Source organism: Haliotis asinina, chromosome 1, assembly GCF_037392515.1.
Source record: "Haliotis asinina isolate JCU_RB_2024 chromosome 1, JCU_Hal_asi_v2, whole genome shotgun sequence".
NCBI lineage: Eukaryota > Metazoa > Mollusca > Gastropoda > Lepetellida > Haliotidae > Haliotis > Haliotis asinina.
Genome location: NC_090280.1, coordinates 14,620,592 through 14,642,469, shown reverse-complemented (window position 1 = coordinate 14,642,469; position 21,878 = coordinate 14,620,592). Strand labels below are relative to the sequence as shown.

The 21,878-nt window shown below is 39.6% G+C and overlaps 1 protein-coding gene across 1 annotated transcript in view; it reads right to left on the bottom strand.

The window, feature by feature from the left end:
- LOC137287366 (protein Aster-B-like) overlaps positions 1–21,878 on the bottom strand; it is a 94,437-nt gene that overhangs the window by 22,156 nt on the left and 50,403 nt on the right. The window contains exons 4-8 of the mRNA XM_067819628.1: positions 6,746–6,830; positions 6,195–6,298; positions 4,535–4,711; positions 3,968–4,117; positions 2,408–2,561 (exon numbers count right to left, since the gene is read on the bottom strand). Coding sequence (XP_067675729.1) covers positions 2,408–2,561; positions 3,968–4,117; positions 4,535–4,711; positions 6,195–6,298; positions 6,746–6,830 — 670 coding nt within the window. The remainder of the gene's footprint in view (positions 1–2,407; positions 2,562–3,967; positions 4,118–4,534; positions 4,712–6,194; positions 6,299–6,745; positions 6,831–21,878) is intronic.

Below are 21,878 nucleotides of genomic sequence, written 5' to 3'. Positions count from 1 at the left end.
CGGAAAGCACTATGTAAAAAGTACAATAGAGCTTTCAATATCGTGGACGGGGCTGACACTACCCTTATGGTAACCAGCATGGGACTAGGGGCGGCAGGCGTTGGGTTGTTAACCACAATCGTGGCTGCACCTATAGTGCTAGGTATTGAAATAACGGCTGGGGTGACAGGGTTGGTAGGGTTGGCGCTTAAGTTAGTATCACGCAGACTTAATCGTAAGGCATTGAAACATGACGAGATCAGGGTTCTGGCCGAAGCAAAGCTCAACACAGTGAGTGAGCGAATTTCCACGGCACTCTCTGACAGTAAGATCTCAGAAGAGGAGTTTCGTTCAATCCTATCTGAACTCACAAAATATAACGGAATGAAACAAGATATTCGGTCCAAGTCTCGTAAGTCTGCTATCAGCGAGGATGAGAAAAAAAAGTACATAGAACAGGGGATACAAAAAGCCCAACAAGCCTTTATTACGAACACCAAAGAGATCATAGGCGGTTCACGTTAAACTGTTTCCTCGATATAAACATAACATAGGGGCGATAGCCGTAAGCGAGCCACCGATCCTATATGGTCAGTCAAAACTTACAACATAGATAAAGTGGATATGAAAGCCGACGAACCCAACTTATACTACTTGAGGGATGGGCCGGGTAGGGGTTTTGTAAGAGAAGAATTATTGATCGTACCGTACGGCACAGTATTACCTCCTACCAAGGCACAGTAATTTTGTAGTAGGGGTAATAGTAGCAAGAGCTAATGGCCCAACCAAAGCCTTATTTACTAAATAAGGCTTTGTAGAGGGGTTTTATGAAAGTGTTTTAAAACTATCATTCCCTATACTACTCATGTAAGTCAAACAAATGCATATATGAAACAGTTTACGTCAAACATCACCACGTAAAAATCAAACCATCACGTAAATCAAACAAAACTGCATACAACAACCAATGCTGCATATCACAAACACATTAATAATGACATAAATCAAACACCACCACATACTTCAAACATCACAACATATGTCAAACACCTCCACATAGATAGTCCGTAAAACATATGTCACACCAGAGTGACATTTCCTCTTATGGTGTCACAAAACATCTATTCAAAGATTTACATTTGCACAAAATCTCTGCACTCAACTCCCAAGGGATTTACCAGAAACAAAATCTTGCAAAAAGACAAAGTAATACCAGAAATACAGAGGGCATTATTTGAGATGACTGACAGTGAATCATGTAAAAAGAAAGAAGTATTGTTTTAGTTGTGGCATGTATGTCCTGACTACATCCTAGGTCACCAGTGGTGGAGAGGCAGAGATCTGTGGTATTTCAATTTCTATCATTTCTCTAAGGACCCAATGTTAAAGTCCAGGACCTGTATTTATTTAACCAGAACCCCTAAAACTAAAGGTTGCAAGTCCCTTTACTGCTAGACACATATTAGATTATCCTGCACACTAAACGCATTTGTGACAACAGAGGGGGTACAACAAATTGGGCAAGTACACTTGGCTGCTACAGGTAGCTTGACGATTATGCACGTGCAATACATGCTAACCGTGACATGAAATCAACACCGCTCATGATTAGCACCTGTCTCGCTACTGTTTTACACCTGTCTCAATACTGTTAAACAGATTTCAGTAGTAGTACAAAATGTCCAAGTTGGGAAAATATGGGCAAATAGTTCATTCTCAGGCAAGGGAGATAGCATACAATGTTATCATGTATATGGACAAAAATTGTGCAAACAAAGCAGATTCTCTTTTACAAAGTAGCCCCTTGCTACTCTGATTTAGCCACCACCATTCAGTAACAGATAACTTTTAACATATTAAAAAGTCAAATGAAACACAATTAACTATATGTAGTTATTATCTATTTAATATTTAGCAGATGAAAAGTCAACTTTACCCATTAAAACAACACCGCATATTCCTTCGAATGATAAGACTGCAATTTCAGGCATAAGATACTTATATGCCACGCTAACCTTTAGTTAAGACGAAGACAAATAGATGATTGGGGCATTGACAAGCATTTTAGATATTCAACAATTTTGTTAAAAAAAAAACCCAGGAAAATGTCATTTGCTTCGTGAAATGGATAGGTGGTCCTAAACATAATTGCTCAGTATATTGTGTTGATTCAATTGGTTGGGATGCTACCTGTTCCCAAATCGAGTGTGCTATAACAATTCATGTGTGAAACGCACGGGGAAAACGAAGATCTCGATATTTATCAGACAACCTGTCTCCCTCTTGTTTCAAGTGAATCGTTCTGTGGGGCGTTCCCAAGTATGCAAATTGGGGTCCGTTGTCAGGTCGTTTACCAGTAAATACCTGGAATAATGATACAAGTTGTGAAGTCCCTCATATCAACCAAGACAAAACAAAACGTACACACCTTCACTGTCTTCCGTTGTGTCCCCAAAATCAGTTGGCACCTCGGTACCACGAATACCAAGTGGAGAATCTAATGGCACTGGCGACTGGCAGAAGACTTCATCAGACACGAGGACATCGGTGTCGTCGTTACTGATCAGCTGACCAAGCTCACCCTGCAAATGAATATCTGATGAATCAGACTGCCCCTGAAACATCAGAGCCGTCTTTAGAGAAACCGCAGACAATGGTGGCCTTGCCAGCACCAGCATGCAGGAAACTCTTGTCTATCTTGGAACAGTCACAACCAGTGTGCGAAATGTTTCCAGATTTTACTAACCTGTTGGTCTATAATTAATTCTATAATTCTCTAGCCCGAAACTGGAATGTAGAAACTGAGCTGCTAATATGATGAACATTTTTATCAGGCCATAGTCTTACATGACTTATCATCAGTGGAAGTCGCAGTGGTTAAGCGGGCTAGGCGGCTGACTTTGTGCGCTGGCGATTATGGGACTCAACCCAAAAAAGTACTAGAATTTGTACTTTACTAAGAAAGTGAAATCCCAAATATGACATATGTTGAAATCAGATAATGACATTTATCTTATTTACAAAATTACCCAATGAAAATCCACAAGCGAATCGAGCCAGTGACTGTGCAGATTTTCGGGCCTGACTGGAATTTTACTAGGAGAGTTAATTTTTTTAAAAAAAAAGTCACTTGCAACAGAGCAAGTGACTTCAAGAAAGTAACTTGTCCTAGCTAATTTTCCACCTGCCCTGATTTTGAGACACAATCATGATGATGTATCTATGAAATAATAACTCAACATGATATCCGATATTACTGTTTACTGGACTATTTACTGAAAAGTGATAAATAGCAAAGAAAGATAACTCTACATCATTATCATTGCAAAATTTAATGACTACATTTTGAGCAAATATGACATGAAATCTAAAGTTATTTGCAGTTTGAAATCATAAGTGGAAATTTTCCAGTAGCGCACAGACAAGTAAGATACCATTATCTGATTGACCAAAATGAATACTGAATTGTCTCTGGGGCATAGGGCGATGGGATTTTTTAACCCCTGACCAGCTACCTGCTATCAGGTCAGTGCCTCTTTCACATACTGGTCATAACACAGTGACACACACACAATCAGACAGGGTGAACATGGGCAGCATGCATTTAATGGATAGCCTCTTCCCTTTCACTGCACGTTTTACTTCTAACATAAATACAAATATACATATGTATGGATTCATGGAGTTTTTGAATGACATTTGGAAGTGATACATTTGAAAAAGGAAATTTATTACTACACTTCAAAGTGCATACTTCCATACATTACAGAATTTGGTTGACATCCATTAGTCCCCAGCCCTCTACACCCTCCACATAAAATAAAAATAAGAAGTTACTTAGAACAATACGTTTTCTGTAACAAAGATCACACTATTTCATATAGAAATGACACAATATATATTTTACGATCGTTAATCGTTTGTTCAGTATATACACAGTCAATGCTGTCAAGAAGGGACAAAAGAGTATGCAGTTTAAGTAAGTTACCTTGGGAGGCAGTATCTCCTCCTTGCTGAGTCTCTCTCGGAGATCGTCCATGCCGGGTGGTGGCACGTAGTCGTCGTCGCTGGAGGTGAGACCCAGCTCCTCACCGTAGCTGTAGTGTATCCACTGCCACAACTCCTTCGGGCTCATCGGCTGTCGCAACAAAACACCACTTTACTGCCGTCAATGACGATGTTTATACAACACTTTCTGCAATACTCCAGCAGTGTGAGAGAGGACACGGGTCACACATTTCTACTACTTGTGAACCTGTCTTCAAAGGGCAACAAATTAACTAGCAACACATGACATACTGATGTTAAAACTAGTGTGATAACATGATAATATCAGGTTGATAAACCACAATATTACATTTCATTTATATATCCCTACCAATCAAAGAGAACAAGGCACATTTCAGTGATACTATCAGGAAATAGCTAATTCTGTCCAACTTTTGAAATGTCAAAAATATGTAAGGTATTGTTTTACACAACCAATTTTTTATTGTATATGGATATAAACAATTCATACCAGACCAGAAAAGCTGCAATGGGAAACAACTCCTACCTGGTCCAAGAGCGCATTTTGCCATATTCGGAAGAGCATCATAAATGTCTTATCGCGGGCACCAAACGATGTAAAGAAGTACTTTTCCCGTTCAGTTGTTATGGCAATTGCATTTGGGATGACTCTCGCTGTCTTCTCCTTTGTGACAGCTGTAATCTCCTTGCACTGTATAGTTAGCTGTGAAAGTCATATGAGGAGTACAGATATAATGGGGCACATTACATGAGTAACAAACAATATGCGTTTTAAGATGAAATGATTATCTGATGTAACTACAATATGAAGATATTGAAAACACCTTGCTTTTGCACTGGGACAACCAAACAAGTTGTCAGTAGTGAGTGAGTTAAGTTCTATGTCGCACTCTGCCATATTCCAGCTATAAGCAGGCTATAAATATTTAAGTCTGGGCTAGATAAGCCAATGATCAACATCATGAGCATCAATCTACGCCGCAATTGGGATACGATGACATGAGTCAACCAAGTCAGCAAGCATGACCATCCGATCCTGTTACTCGCTTTTTATAACAAGTATGGGTTGCTGAAGACCAATTCCTCACAGATTCTCTACTGAAGACCTGAAATTTTCACTGGTGTGAGACAACCAAAACACAATAGTGTTTGACTATACTTGTTCTACACACAACAAATCAGTAACCATGATTACGGGAGAAGACATACCAAAAAGAACACTTAAGAAAATAAGTGGAAGCTGTGTATGCTTTGCATGGACATTATGTTACATCATGTTCTCCTCACCTGCTGTAGTGAATATTAGTGGAATCAGTATACAAAGTATACATCTACTTGGCTGCTTACCTGGCTCAGGAAACAATGCTATCCTGTGTACAATACTTAGTTCAAAACTACCTAGGGTCAGCTCGAAACAAACAGGCAACGGCAAGCCAAAGAGAACTAATTACTAGATTCAGTCTGAATAATGTAAGTATTTCCAGGATGAAATGGTTTCACATTTTGTTTAACAGTCTTGTGTCCCAGTAAATAGGCAACAACAAGGCAAGCAACAACAATGGTCTTTTACTTGGTCTGTGTTAATCTACTAATGGCGTTACAAAAAAACTGATTGTACACAAATGTCCACTGTACATTTGTACTTTTGATTTTTATTAATTCTATTCAAATGAATGGTTATTTAAGATGGATAAATTGCAAACACTGTAACGAAAGTAACAACTCACTGGAATGTATTCTTCCTGATATACAATGTGTCGGATACAAGTTATCCTTACACTGCAGGAAACTTCCTTGTGTTTAAGATCAAAACATTTCCACTTACTGATGGTATGACAAAAAGATTTGTTGATCCTTTATACCATCACATCAAATTGCTTTTGACTTTTCTTTACTGAGCAAAATGAACAAATACACTTATGCACCATACAAGAAAGTGTTGCTATTTTTTGCACCTCCAATATCTACTAATTCATTTATCCAGAGAATATTTAAGAAAAGCAAGAATCCACAAAGTTGAACATAATCTGTTGTACTGAGGGTAGTTGGCAGTGAAAATTACTTCCATGGAAAATCTAAACATGTTATAGTGTCATGACATTGCCAACCCAGGACTAATGACTGTGATATAATACAGGGGGCAAGAGATGTTGGGGACAGTTGTCAAGCATAAAAGTTTCACAAACCACAGTCTCCCATCTGAAGATGTTGGCGTAGAAGCAGATCCAGTTCTGTGTTATGTACATCCGTCCCTGCACCAGGATGTCCTTCTGCAGGGCACACGAGTAATCTGACAACACAGGCACACCATATCTAAACTGTATACATCATATTTCAGTAGTTTTCAGATTCTTTGAGTATACATATGTATATTTGACTGACAATGTAATCACATAACAAACTGCCATCCACTAGGAAATAAATAAGAGTTAGGCTGGTAGAGTGTGTGTTTGCCAGGCCACTCGTCTCTGTCAATATACTGACAGTTAGCGAAGTCGGCTTAATTTATTTTATCAACAGGCAGCAGGACACCAAAGTAAGCAGTGGGTTCACACCAGGTATCATCTTTTCATGTCTTCTGTATCAACAAACCAGCAACTTTTCCTTCTCTGGACAGATATTCTATCTTCCAGACCAGGGGGTGCGTATGGAATTGAACCTCTGACTAAGGGCACTCAAGGCCGACACTCTACCATGAGTCCACAGAAGTAACCTGCCTGACTAAAACACTACTCACCAACAATGAGGCGCTCTTCATGGGGAATATCCTTGAATGTTTTGCGAAAATCATCTGTTTTTGTCTTGTAGCTTGGTGCCAGCATCTGAAAGAAAACAACTTCGTTAATTGCAAAACTCACAATCAGTGCTGCCTGATGTTATGGCCCGGTACTTTTGACATGAGGTATTCACACTGTTATGACTTGAATGGACAGTGTGAATATGGACCATTATTCAATACATTGGCAAGTTGTTCCCACATTGAAACTAAAATGAAGATGTCACCTGTATCACTATCAACAGTAAGATTCCAATCTGAGGCATCATCAGTTTAAGACAGCACTTGACATGATTTATATTTTTCAACTACTAACTAGTTTAAACAAGACAACCCAGTGACTGACATCATGAACACCAACACAGAAAATTTGAATACACCCCAGGCTATCTTGCCAGTGGGCTTATACCAAACCAAGTTCTCCATATGGGAGTAAATACAGGAACAATGTTTGACAAACCTACAGACACAACATGAATCCCTGCAGAGACAACATCTTGTAACACCATCTTGTCAAATATGAGCTTTGTATCACATACTGCTGGTGGTGAGAACTTATCTCCTGGTTAGAATCAACACTTAATCAGGGCAATAGATTCACAGTCTGAGGCTGAAAATAGGTACAACAAAGTTCATGATGTATCTGGTGAGTTGATACTGACCTATGACTGACAAGTGACTGATAGCCTGTGTAAACTACATTGTAAAGCTTAGCCACAGGAAGGCTAACACACTCTCCTACCCAGAGTTCCATGTGGTAGTACCTTTGCCACAGGAAGGCTAACACACTCTCCTACCCAGAGTTCCATGTGGTAGTACCTTTGCCACAGGAAGGCTAACACGCTCTCCTACCCAGAGGTCCATGTGGTAGTACCTTTGCCACAGGAAGGCTAACACACTCTCCTACCCAGAGTTCCATGTGGTAGTACCTTTACCACAGGAAGGCTAACACACTCTCCTACCCAGAGGTCCATGTGGTAGTACCTCTGCCACAGGAAGGCTAACACACTCTCCTACCCAGAGTTCCATGTGGTAGTACCTCTGCCACAGGAAGGCTAACACACTCTCCTACCCAGAGGTCCAGGTGGTAGTACCACTGCCACAGGAAGGCTAACACACTCTCCTACCCAGAGTTCCATGTGGTAGTACCTTTGCCACAGGAAGGCTAACACACTCTCCTACCCAGAGTTCCATGTGGTAGTACCACTGCCACAGGAAGGCTAACACACTCTCCTACCCAGAGGTCCATGTGGTAGTACCACTGCCACAGGAAGGCTAACACGCTCTCCTACCCAGAGGTCCATGTGGTAGTACCTCTGCCACAGGAAGGCTAACACACTCTCCTACCCAGAGTTCCATGTGGTAGTACCTCTGCCACAGGAAGGCTAACACACTCTCATACCCAGAGTTCCATGTGGTAGTACCTCTGCCACAGGAAGGCTAACACGCTCTCCTACCCAGAGGTCCATGTGGTAGTACCTTTGCCACAGGAAGGCTAACACACTCTCCTACCCAGAGTTCCATGTGGTAGTACCTCTGCCACAGGAAGGCTAACACACTCTCCTACCCAGAGGTCCATGTGGTAGTACCTCTGCCACAGACCAGAAAGATGTGCCGATGCCTTACACATTCAATATTATGTACACAATTTCTTAACTATTTCTTTTTGATGTGTCTCCTCTTCTAATTAAGCATGGTTTAGTTTCATCGAGAAGTCATATCCCAAAACTCGTCACTTTATTTCAATTTGCACTGCAAACCTTTGTTTACAAGGGTTGTACTGCTCCACGTGCTTGTCATCAAAGCCATATGGAGAGCAAACGATGCAGCCGGTTTGAAACGTAAATATGTATTTTCATAAAACCTTACTGTCACAGTTGTAGATGAATATTTATGTAAGGCCAGACCAACTTCATTCTTGTTTTACGGATCTGCCTGCCTTACGTTTTCAAGAATAAGAAAAAAAAAATAAAAGTGAATTTTCCCTATTCAAAAATTAAAATCCTATTGTTTTTATTGGCCAAACATGTGAACTAAAGAGAAAATATTTTTTTCAGATTGTTTTTCGCCCCATATAGACTTCACAAATTATCAAATGTAAAATACTTAAATGAAATATTACTTTTACTTTTATGTTTTTTCCCCTTCCTGCCTTTGGGTTTTCTGAGGACAAAAACGCGTAACCACAAGAAGAAAAAAAAACCATCTGTACAACTAGTATGGCCTCAAAGTGTAAAACATCCATATGAAAACCGCACCAAATCGCTTGCGTTATGCCAGTCTCAGTCTACTTACAAATATGAGTATTTGTTTACAAACATGAGAAAAGTCGAGTCACGTGATATGCAAATTAGCCTGTGGCAGTGATGTTATGCTAAGTCATCGCTGCGCTGGAGTGTGAGGCCCGCTCTAAGTGAAAAACTCATTATCAAATACTCTTCCACGCATGATTAGCTTTCTCACTGAATTCAGCAAACTGAGTGTCTGTGTTGCCTCATTAAGAAATGTGTTCAATAGAACTTACAGAAATACTGGAACATTTCTTAGACACACATACATGAATCTGGTCTATGGACTTCCTTGAACATAGCCATAAAAGTCCAGTGTGCAAAATGGTTAAGTACTGTTGGAAATAGACCATTCATATCCACAATTTATGCAGTTAACACGTTGATTGGTTCTTACAATTATACTCATAGTATCAATTCTGGTTGAATTTGCCATTACGGGTTATCTTGAAGCTACATCAGCAGTATTTTAATATGTTTCACATGTTGGCAAAATAGGCACAAGAAACAAACGTCTCCTGGCATTCTTTGTTACGGCTTTAATTATAGGAAGAGAAAATAGATTTACCTGTGTTATCAACATTTGTGACGAATATTACCAAGGTGTGATAGTTATCAAGCCAACTGACCCAGCAACTCTTGAGAAGGAGAAAGAGAAAGACAAAAGTGTGACAAGTATTATCGTTAATCCACAAGAACCATCTTGCCTCACAACCTTTGTCATGATGAATGGGTTAAAAACGTGGGGAAATTTCATGTGGAAATGTGTAATACAACCGGTTGTATGTCATGAAGGTTTAACTCCTAAACTGTCATCATGCAGTCTTATTCATGAATCATGAATGCATATATATTGGTAATCATAAAGTAACAGAGCTGAAGAAGAAAAACAGCATAATTTTTAAAGTAATCAGTGTATAATATAAAGTCCATCTGATCATCCAAGACAGGCTAGGTTTCTGAAGGATTTACAGTAAGCCTGTTGAATGCTAAAATGTTTGGATTTTCCACAGATCTGAGAAAATTCACCATATCTTCATGTCAGTCTGGTAAAATCCATTTGGGCAGATAACATTTTGAAGTTACCAGTCCAGATGTCAGGATAGGTTTTGAGCATATTTCACACACTGGTGAAATTCCTCAACACAGCATTGAAAACATTGGAATCTGCTTCATAAAACCTATCCTTACTTATAACTAATGATACACAAGGCCTTGTGGAGCCTATGTGCACTTGGAACTATTGAAAGATGAGCATTATCCATTGTTGGTTAAATCTCCATACATTTCCATGCAATTACATTACATCCAAGTATTGCATTTCACCTCCTGTTACAACAATGCACAACATGAATGAGACATTACCTAGATGGCTGCTGTGTAATAAGAAGCGGTGAAAGTGAAACAAAAATTTAATTTTATCAGTTTTGAAACAATGCCTAAAAATGTTGACATCTGACATCTTGAGTACACATACACCCATGGTACAGCCAAGGCCAAACCAGCTTTGTGAATAATACCACGGATATGCCAGACACCCACTGCTTGACTACTAAAATACCACCTTTTACAAAATGACCAATGGATGGACTCTACAAAATGTTTCATACCACTGGGATAGTGAACATTTGTTTTTGAATGAATACTTCTTTTCAAACTTTTGTAGAACCAAAAGTATTTTTCTGAATGCACACAATGCTCAGTACAAGTACAGTAAATCTTGGAGAAACAGCTCAAAACAGCTTACTCTATGCAGAGAACAGGGCTTCCGAGTTTATCTGTGTATCAGCTTGAATATCAGCTAAATGTTGTGACATACAACTCAGTCCATTTAAAATAATGCATTTTTTTACAGCTTAAATCAAGGAATTACGGCTTGAAGAGTTAACACACTGAAAAGTATTCTTCACCATAATAAGAGTTTCCAACCTGCTAAACCGCAAATGTCACTAATTAAAGTGACATCAAACTTGAGATAACCCCTGCTTTCGATTTAATATTATTACCCACCCCAGCTTTGTAATATAATAGTCATTGTAACGCTTTGTTAATTTGTCCAATTATGAAAATATAAGCCAAAGAAAATGGCCTTTGCATTTGATAAATAGACAGAGTTTTGACGAAGTAATGACTACACAAAGAAAAGAAGCATGATTTTCATTGACACTTTCCTTCAAGTGCCTGGAGATATCTCCATGACGGATAACCTTTGTGACAATGTAACCCAGTGCTGGGTTCTTTTGACGATCTGAGGCAAAAACACAATTTATGTCTTTAAATAGCAATAAAAATATTTTCCTTACTAACCTTGTGTGAATAAGGATATAGTCATCAATTTGACACAAAAAAACATAAAGTGTTTTCTTCAAAAATCGCATTGATGACATTGTATGGGTGAAACTATTGAACAATGAGCTGTCCTTCTCACTCTGCATGGCAAGGGAGAGTATCTTACTGGATTTCTGGTTGCTATTTTTTATTATACTGGCAACTGATTTTGTATCTGAAGTGGTATTAACTATCTAAGATAAATAATATTAATGGTTGTTTGCTTTTTGTATATAAGTTAACTTCTGGATTTCCACTGTCAATAATACAACTGAGCTTCTGTCCTACCGATGAAACTGCCTGTGCTCTCCAGTCGTGCACATACTTGCCTGGTATGGTGCAAGCAATGCAATCATCGAAATCACCAGAACATTGAATTCAGCTCACTTTTGGGATATTACTAGCAAAGTCTCTGAAATATAATGTCTACAGAATCTATTCTATATGAGCCAGAAAGAAAGAAATCAAGAGTTTGCCAGAGAAATGTGGTCTTGGGACAGTCATGGTCTGGATGGAGTACTACCAACCTTCATGGAAACCGTCTGCTGCTACACCCAGTCAGCAGCCTCAGAGTCCAAGGTCACCTGCCCATCAATGTTGGACCAGACAAACTGATGTGGTCACAGTTGACAGTGTCAGGTGCCTAGCATCACACTGCCAGAGGAACAGATGATGGCCATGAACATATTCAAGGGTGATCTGTCAAGCTGACTGGGTCAAAGGTAAAGGCTCAGTTTAACCAAGCTGGGCTTTTAGATGCCTGCCATCATCTGATGGATGGGCAGGAGTCCTGGAATCTGCATGCTAACCCGAGAAACTACACCAAGAGAGTAAAGAGAATCTACACCAAGAAAGTGAGTGTTCACAAACGGTGTTTCAAAGTACCAGGACATTGGGTCCTGTAAGATTCAGATGTCTGTCTGACCCACTGAAAATACACAGGAACCATAGGAAAAGATTTAAACACGCATTCCACATTTAACGTTTCTTATAATTGGTACGGAATTTATTAACAAATATAAAACGTATGAACAGCGAACAAGTGTGACATGTCACATACAAAAGCTTCAGTCAAAGTCATTGTGAAACTTGCAGTCTCACAATGGGGTGGGCGTGTTGTAGGCTTCCATCAGACTGTCAGCAAATCTGCCAGTTTGTCAAAGGGTCCAACACTGTTCGTGGACACTGAAGAGTGTGTGAAAAAGCTGCTTTTAACGGTATTCCGGTTTCATCAAGGGTTGCCAGGTTGGTGATGAAAGAACACTGAAGTGCAGGTCTCTTACACTGAGTCAAAACCCATGAGTGTAGGTATGGAGCTGATTCACCTAGAGACACAATCAGGGGGAACCAGGATATGAAACCACAAGCACATGTTTCTGATGCACTAAAAACCTGGTTAGGAATAAAACAACCTCTCAAGGCTTTCACCAATCTCATACTGTTAGATGTTCTAACCCAGACAACCATCACATTAACACAAGAAAAGCTGAGACATGAAAACGTACTGAGGTTTCATGCTCCCTGAATTAAAGAATGCCCTTGTCAGTGTATGAGACAGCGTCTGCCCGGTAGCCTGCTGCTTCCTAGTTACATGGGGGGGTTACAACTTTTTTTATAGCCGGCCCTGTGCGCCAATACATTTTTCAAAGGTATGTATTTGACCATGTCACAGACTATGGGAAATTTCCCAAAACTAATTTGCAATTGTTGTAACTAGATGATGTCTGTATAGTTCATCATCAGTCAAACTGTAACTTCCACAGATCAACCTACCCATTTATCTAATACTAAATGTGACTGGTCTAGAGAATGCTTTCAGCCAATGACTAATGTCGTTCTTTTCCAATGGCAGTGATACTGAATGAATCAAGTGACTATCAACACATGGTTTTATTAAATTTGCTTTTGCACACCTTTAAGTTTACCTCACTACAAGTTATTCATTAATTACTTTCTTTTAACGCCATATCTCAATTTCCTATATTTAACACAAGGCTAGTTACATGTTAACAGGAGCGGCAACATTTTTAGTTATCAGTCCTGTAGGCTTCCTGTCTTTCTGAAGGAGTTTCATACACTGCCCTTATCCTCCATTTTATATGAAAAGGACCAAAACTGACTCTGAGGTCTTGTAAGCCATGGCAGAGGCAAATTGGGGAGGGCAGACAAAACCTCAGAGTCCAGCTTATGAACCGACCAAAGATATACTTTATACATATTAGTTTAATACTTGGTACTTACTGTAGAAATCAACTGGGATGTGACTGGCAGGGTTGCAGGTTAAAAAACAAGGAGTGGGCACTATGTCTTGGAAGTTGACAATAATGTGATATTTTACGATTTGATTTAGTGATAGCAGGGCAAAGTAACATCAATCTTCAAAAAAAACTAATAATTCAAAGTTAAGGGCGATTCCTAAAAATACTGCTGGTATGCAGGCAATTCTTAGGAAATCTACATGATTTCATGGAGAATGCTTGTAAAACTGCCTGTAGAGGTTTCCTTGGTAACAAGAGAACGTGGCAAGACCACAGAATGACATGACTGGAGGTTTATAGAAGCATCATGACATGGGCCCATAGACTGCCATACTCATTATTGCATGCCAATCCTACCTTTCTTGGTCGAGATTTGTGGAGCAGTGGGTTCATTCCCGGAGGTCGATATGTGAAGGATGCATACAACACATCACACTCCTCCATCTGGCTGTAGTGACTGACATCCAGCATGCTGCAGGTGCTGCAGGTGCTGCAGGTGCTGCAGGCACTGGGAGTTCTTAGAACTATATAGTTAATGTCACTCAGGCCTGGGCAGTCACACAAATCTTTATCTATAGCAACATCAACAGTTTTATGTCCTTGTCTTTCTGCCGCTCTATATCCTTGTGAGGTACAAATTCTTATTAATGTCTCACTTCTGTAGTCTTGTATCTGTGAGACAGACAAGATTCAAATCCTTCTTCTGTAGATTCTTTTGTGTGTGACAGACTGGTATCAAAGTCTTATTCCTTTCTTGTATACCCCTGTGAGAGATATCAACGTCTTATTCCTTCCTTGAATACCCTTGTGAGCGACATCAAAGTCTTATTCCTTCCTTGTATGCCCTTGTGAGCGACATCAAAGTCTTATTCCTTCCTTGTATACCCCTGTGAGAGATATCAAAGTCTTATTCCTTCCTTGTATATCCCTGTGAGCAATATCAAAGTCTTATTCCTTCCTTGTATACCCCTGTGAGAGATATCAAAGTCTTATTCCTTCCTTGTATATCCCTGTGAGAGATATCAAAGTCTTATTCCTTCCTTGTATATCCCTGTGAGTGACATCAAAGTCTTATTCCTTCCTTGTATATCCCTGTGAGAGATATCAAAGTCTTATTCCTTCTTTGTATACCCCTGTGAGAGATATCAACGTCTTATTCCTTCCTTGAATACCCTTGTGAGCGACATCAAAGTCTTATTCCTTCCTTGTATATCCCTGTGAGAGATATCAAAGTCTTATTCCTTCCTTGTATATCCCTGTGAGCGATATCAAAGTCTTATTCCTTCTTTGTATACCCCTGTGAGCAATATCAAATACTTATTCCTTTCTAATATATCCCTGTGGGTGGTATCAAAATCCTGTTCCTTTCTAGAATATTCCTGTGAGCAGTATCAAAGTTTTTTCCAGGTATATCCTTGTGAGCATAACAAAGATTCATTTCCTTTCGTTTGCAAGATCTATTGGACTTTAGCCCAGTATCCTCATGGGCTTATGACACAAAGGGTGCTTGAAGATTATTCCTATTTCACAAATATCCAAGCTGTACTCTTATGAAAACCTTGGCTGTTGAGTGACAAGTTCCTTATGTTTGTCACAGATACATCACATGTTCATGATGTTCATACACAGACATATCCCTGAACACTTGAGAGGATCCAACGGCACACCACCATCAGGTGCTTCCAACTAGAAAATGAGCAGTATTTCTCTATGCACCATAACCATATTCATGTCAAGCAATAGCAATGTTGTGGTATACATATTCATGTGACAGGTGGTTACTGAGAGCAAGTGTGACCTATGTTATATTATCTATACCACACATTAAACATCTGAATGGCTTCACATGGCATATATCTACCTGGAATTGTCTGTCCAATTTTATTGTAAATCAAGCTGTTCTCCCTTAATAATGTTCATGTGTCATCCTGCAACAGTGGTGAGTGTAGGTCAACAGATTTTGATCTGCTGTCTTGCATCAATGTTGCAGTTATTCTACAATAGATTTTAATCTGTTATCATGCAACAATGTTGGTTAATCTGTTACTTATCTACAATGACTGTCTTTGGCCTATCTTGAATTTGAATATCTAACCATCAACTATTTTGTAATGACACTGGTCTTTAATCACCATCATTCTGTCCTTATTCACATTTTATATGATATAAACACTCTCCATCCAGGAATTAATCATACTTCTGTTATGCACCAATTCTGTTTCTCCTTTTCAAAAAACCCTTAATTACTGGAGAGATTAAGCTGCAATGAGGTCATGAGTAGTGGATATTTTGAGGACCCAAAAAAGGCAGTCTGTAGAAGGGGGTCGCCTTATCTATGAGACACAATTTCACGAAAGTATTCTTCTGTGATCTTACAGGTTAGCGGTACGCCTGCCAGGAAGGTTAGGACAATTACAGACACTTTGTTATAAACATTCAGTAAAATACAAATTGAAGTATACAGTTTTCCTTATTTCAAATTATTTTGCACTTGGTCAAATAGTATATAATTCTACTGCATTGATACAACAGTGAAGATACAGAGAAAGGTTCTGTCAATGACAGCTTCCAGCAGTGCTGTACAACACCTCTATGGATACTGTAGTATTTACTCCACATTCCTATCACATAACATACAGTGCTATATGACTACTGTAGGAACAACTCCTCCCTCACTGCTCAGAGTCGACAAGTACTATTACATACTATAGCTATGGTGTATACTTGATATTGACTTTGCCTGTCAAATGCCAGAGTAACCTAATTAGTAATGGTCTGGTCCAACTGCTGTGGAACCACACCAACCCTTATACTGCGCGTAGAGTTGAGAGAAAGACAATATCTGGCTGTGACTGCACATAATTCTGACAGTGTGTTTACACACAAATGATAAACTAAGTTAGCATGCAAATTTTACTTCTTTCAGTTTCAGAAATATCAGCCTAAAATTCATGAGGGGGAACAGACATGAGGAGGTTTCAATGTGCTTCCCTACATGGGTGAATATTAAGTGAGTGATACAGGTTTAAAGCAATTTGAAGAATATTTGAGTAATCCCTCACAATAATGCTGTCAGCAATATTCCATCTGTGTGGCTTTTAGGTTAGACTCTGTTCCTATGTGTAGATACTGACTGATATATTCCTCAGACAAGGCAACTGCCTGATGTAATACTTCTAACTGCTGGGGTTGTAATTATAATATTTGCATTTCGTTTTCATTCTTGTGGTGTAGGAGAAATCTGTGATGCCACAAGTTTACTGATCAAATTGTTCCTCCCATAATTCTTTCCTGACAATATCAATCCAAAAAATTTCTCAGATTCACATCTTACTGACCAAGTTTGTTATCACCTGTTTGTTTGCCTGAAGTTTCTGAAGGTATTACACTACGCATAATTTTGATGTTCACATTTTAAGCCTTATGTGTATTAATGAATGACAAAAACATATTTTTAAGATACCAAGATTTCAATCCATATCTCTATGCTCTCAAAGTTGGTGTGTTTGGCTTTACTGTCATGCGAGAGCAACAGTCTTTAATGTTTAGCCCTCTCATCACTGAAGACTCACTACAATTTGACTTGTTGGAGTTAGTGCCCAGTCTGGTGAATAAAATGCTAAACAATAAACCTAAGTACAACGATAAACATGTCCCACACACTCAGGAGTTATCTCCCTTCAATGTGGACCACAGAAAGAGATTGACTGGTGCTTTGACTATTAATGTACAGAAGTCTGACAGAAACAATGAACTCCAGTTAATTTGGAACGAAGCCTCAGTGTGATTGGAGATTAAGTGAGGAAATCTGGACTTAGCATTGTGCATTACACTAAGTGTTAGGAGGAATGGCAAATACATAGTTCTGTAACAAAAAGTTAGCAATATTCCAGCTACAAGATGGCAATCTGTCAACAACTGACTCTGGGCCAGACAATCCAGTGACCAGCAGCATGAGCATCAATCTATGCAGCTGATATACATGTGCCAACCAAGTCTACCTAGTCCTGATAGCCGCCTCATAGGTTACAAGCATGGTTTACTGAAAATTAGTTCTACACCAGATCTTCAAAGGCTACATGTGAGAAATCAAACCCATCTTTACTGTGACAAGCTAACACTTTAACCACTAGGCTACCCACCATCCATGATCTTTGCACTGACCCTCTGATCCTGACTGCTGTTTGTTACATCAAGCATGGGATACTTAAGACCAATACTAATCCAGATCTTCATGAATATTCAGCGACTGTGAGACAGAGAGAGTGAAGCTGGTTTTTTCAGTCATACTGTCAGTACAATCATATGATGCCAAATAGATTCTCCTTGCTACTACAACAGGAATGCAAAAGTGTAAGTGATGTTTAACCCTTGCATCAAAAATGGAAAAGTTGCCATAGCAAAACCCACATCTCTATTCAAATTTCAAATCAATCACCACTGAAAACAACTCCTTTGTTAAATAAATTGCTACTTACCATACAGATACTGTCCACTGCGTCCCCAACAGCACCACCAACAACATCAGCCACGGTACCAGTAACACTGCCCACAACATCAGACACGCTCAGCGAAGATGAAGACAACATATTTGTTAGTTTTCTGTGACTATTTTCCATGTCTATAGTCCCTTCTGAATTGGAGAGATGATGAATCGTACATGAGTTATCCTGACTGGTGAAGTGCATATCCATATCTCCAAGATACTAATGGACCGACCATCCAGGACTGACCACTCCCCAGCTGACTGTAGAAATGACTGTATATCACATGTCCAAGGTGTTATCCCACCTTAGTCCACTTGCCATAAACATGACCCTGCCAAGTCTCCATCTCAGGCAACAAGCAACACTTGCTGGTAACACACCTCTATGAAAAATCACACAGACCAGTTTACAGTGTTCACCAAAATGGAAACAATGAATGTTCTCTAGAAGTAATGGTATCCTGTGGGCAAAATGCACTGTGATTCTATGACAAAACCCCAGTCACTGACAGGCTGGTCGACATTAGCTTTACCAGTGACAAAATTCAACATAACTATTACTCAGCTGTAGAAGGCTGCGATTCTGGAGCTCTTCTGGAGCTCTTCTGTAAAACACTTTCCAGGAAAACTTGTATCGTTATAACAATATAGTCAACACATTGTAGACCAGGAATGAACTAACTACCAGCACTCTCAGTCTGCTGAATAATGACAGCAACCTTTGAGCATTAGTGAGACTCGCGTTGTTCTGCATGCACCACCCAGGCAGTCTTACAGCTAAACCTGTCCTTGTTGAGTGCTCCAGTTATAACACACTACACAAAAGGCCCACCTGGAACACTACAACTACATTCAAACCTTCCAGAAATAGAACCACATAACAATTTTCAGCAACTGCTATTTTACAACTGACACAACAGATATCACATAAATGTATATCACACACCTCAATTCACAAATGTTTAATATACATGCATTTCAATTTGAAGGAAGTAAGTAATGTGCCCAATCAGGCAAGTTAATATTGACCATATTAATAGCATGTCCTGTCCCAATTCAATATGACCATAAACACCAGACTGTCATACAGATGTACTGCTGGTATGCAGAGTCTGGTAGAAAGGGTCAGCACACAGTCAAGCACCTATAGAGATATAGGGGAAAGACTGTCTGCTTCCTGGTACTGCCACCAGGGGTCACTCTACGCACAGCAGGACATGCATGGCACATCAGGTAAATATATTCAAAGCCTGTCAGCTGGGACATGGTTATATTGAGCAGTCTACCACTACCGTTCATTTACAGAGAGAGACAGGTAACTTTTAGTGTTATGCCTTCAGAATATCATAAAATATGAATACAGAAAATGTTGCACCATAACCTCCCATACAAGAGTTATATTTCTTTTAATACCATCAATAAAACTGTACCTCCCACCCCCACCCGTGAATGTTTAGAATGTTTATTGTGAGGAATAAACTCAATGAGCTGGCCACCCTACTGCTCTCCGTTCTAATTATAAAGAAGTTACAGGGGTTCCAATATTCCATCGCCCAATGCTCGGGACAAGTCAGATTTCATTTCAGGCAATCAAACAATGTTATCTTACTTGTCCATGGGCTGCTAGACAGTTTCCACTTATGGTTTCAAACTGCAAATAAACTTGGATTTCATTTCATATCTGCTCAAAAAGTAGCAAAAAGTATAGAGTAGAGTTAATTATGAAATGAAATCAGGGCAAGTGGAAAATTAGTCAGGACAATTTACTCTCTTCGAGTCACTTGCACTGTGGCAAGTGGCTGTTTAAAAGAATTTCGAACCCCTGAGTTAGCACTGATAAGGACTGTGAAATCACAGGACACAGTTTATTTATCATTTTATATAAATGATCACTTAAACTATTGATTTTTACCTTACAGACTTGTGCAAGTCTAGCAATATAGAGTACATGGGTGGAACCAGATCAAGGAACCAAGTTTCCCAAGAAGTTGGATTATCTCACATTAATCCAAGACAGATAATCTGCTGTTACTTATAGCTTGGTGAACATTTCATGAATACTGTATGAGTTTGGGCTGATTAATGCCTCAGTTCCATCTGTATGCAGACCAGACAATCAAGTGATTGATGTATACCAAGCAATCTATTATATTGAAATCAACAATGAGAAAATCCTGTAACTGTTTCACTGGTACACTCCACATGACCTAAGGTAACAGTTCAGACACCAATAATGCAAACTGGGTTTGTCAGTAGAATCAAGAACTCGAGTAGAGTAAGTTGGATTTCACAGTACAGCAGTTCCATCACAGGCTATCACCTTAATATGACCAGAAAGCTAAGGATGCTGGTCCTAGCCACAGGGGGCCGGTGGGGTAGCCTACTGGTTAAAGTATTCGCTTGCCACATCGAACACCCGGGAACAATTCCCCACAAGTACCTTTTTCTACATTGGTGAAGCCAAGAACACAAGTATTGAGCTGAAAGAGCAAGAAACATGATCAGAACAGTCCAAATGACCTGTTTCAGTGTGCTCAAGGAATGCAACTCTGTCCGGAGCTCTCATAGAAGCTATTTTAACAGCATTCTTGCCACAAATGAAAAAGAGCTCAACTTACCACACATTTGCTGCGATTCTTGACCACGAAAGAAAGATTGATCCTTAACCTTATCATCACTAACCTGCTAATCACATGTAGCCGAGTTTGTATCAACACATCACATGACACAACATCAATGGCTGGACTTCTGTGCCTGGTCCAGGAAGTGGAGACCTGAGTACATGACAATGTTGACAACCGTGTCTCTCTTATGTTCATCTTGACTTTGATGTCACATGCACACCTCTCAGGACTCCACACACACGCTAGAGGAATAGGAGGCTTTAGTGAGTAAGTGAATAAGGTTTTACACTGCATTTACTACTGATTCAGCAATATTTCAGCAACATCAGAGTGGTGGACATCAGAAATGGGCTTCACATGTACCCATGTGGGGAATCTAACCCAGGTCGTCACCATGACCAGCAGCCATTAGACTCCCCAGGGGAGGCTTTAACACATGGTGGTGAGGAAGGTTCCTTGAACAGCATTTGGATTGGTTCATGACTAAGACAAGACTAAGACATGACTAAGAGTGAGTGAGTGAGTGAGAATGAGGGAGTGAGAGTTTGGGTGAGTGAGTGAGTGAGTGAGTGGGGCATAAACCACGAACTGCAATTGTATAACTGCATTTACTACACAGAGTAATCATGTCCAGCAAGACTTGTAAACAACATAACAAGACAGGATGTGTTTTTGCTGGACTCAACTCTGCCCAAACAGCAGCCCCAGCAAGATTAATTTAAGATTTCACACCACAAATCGACACACTGAAAGTTTACTGCCAACCCTACATGAAAAAATAAAACATAACTCTACCTGTTTCACTGCAAATACTTTAATATGTTGAATAAAACACATCTTGACACTTCCCTAAACACTCTGTAAGTTACAATTTCACTACCTAACCAAAAAGTACTCTTGAAGAGTAGGAGCGGATTGGTGCTGTTGCTGGTGCCCAACAAAATGTGACACTACAATATTTTACGAGTGCTTCTGTCATATCCCATGACTGGTAGTTTCACATCTTCATCCAGGATCCCACAATAATAGCAAGGTGCTGATTTAACCAATGTGATTCACACAACAGGAGGCCCTCTTAGTTATAATACACTACACTTTACAGATTACAAT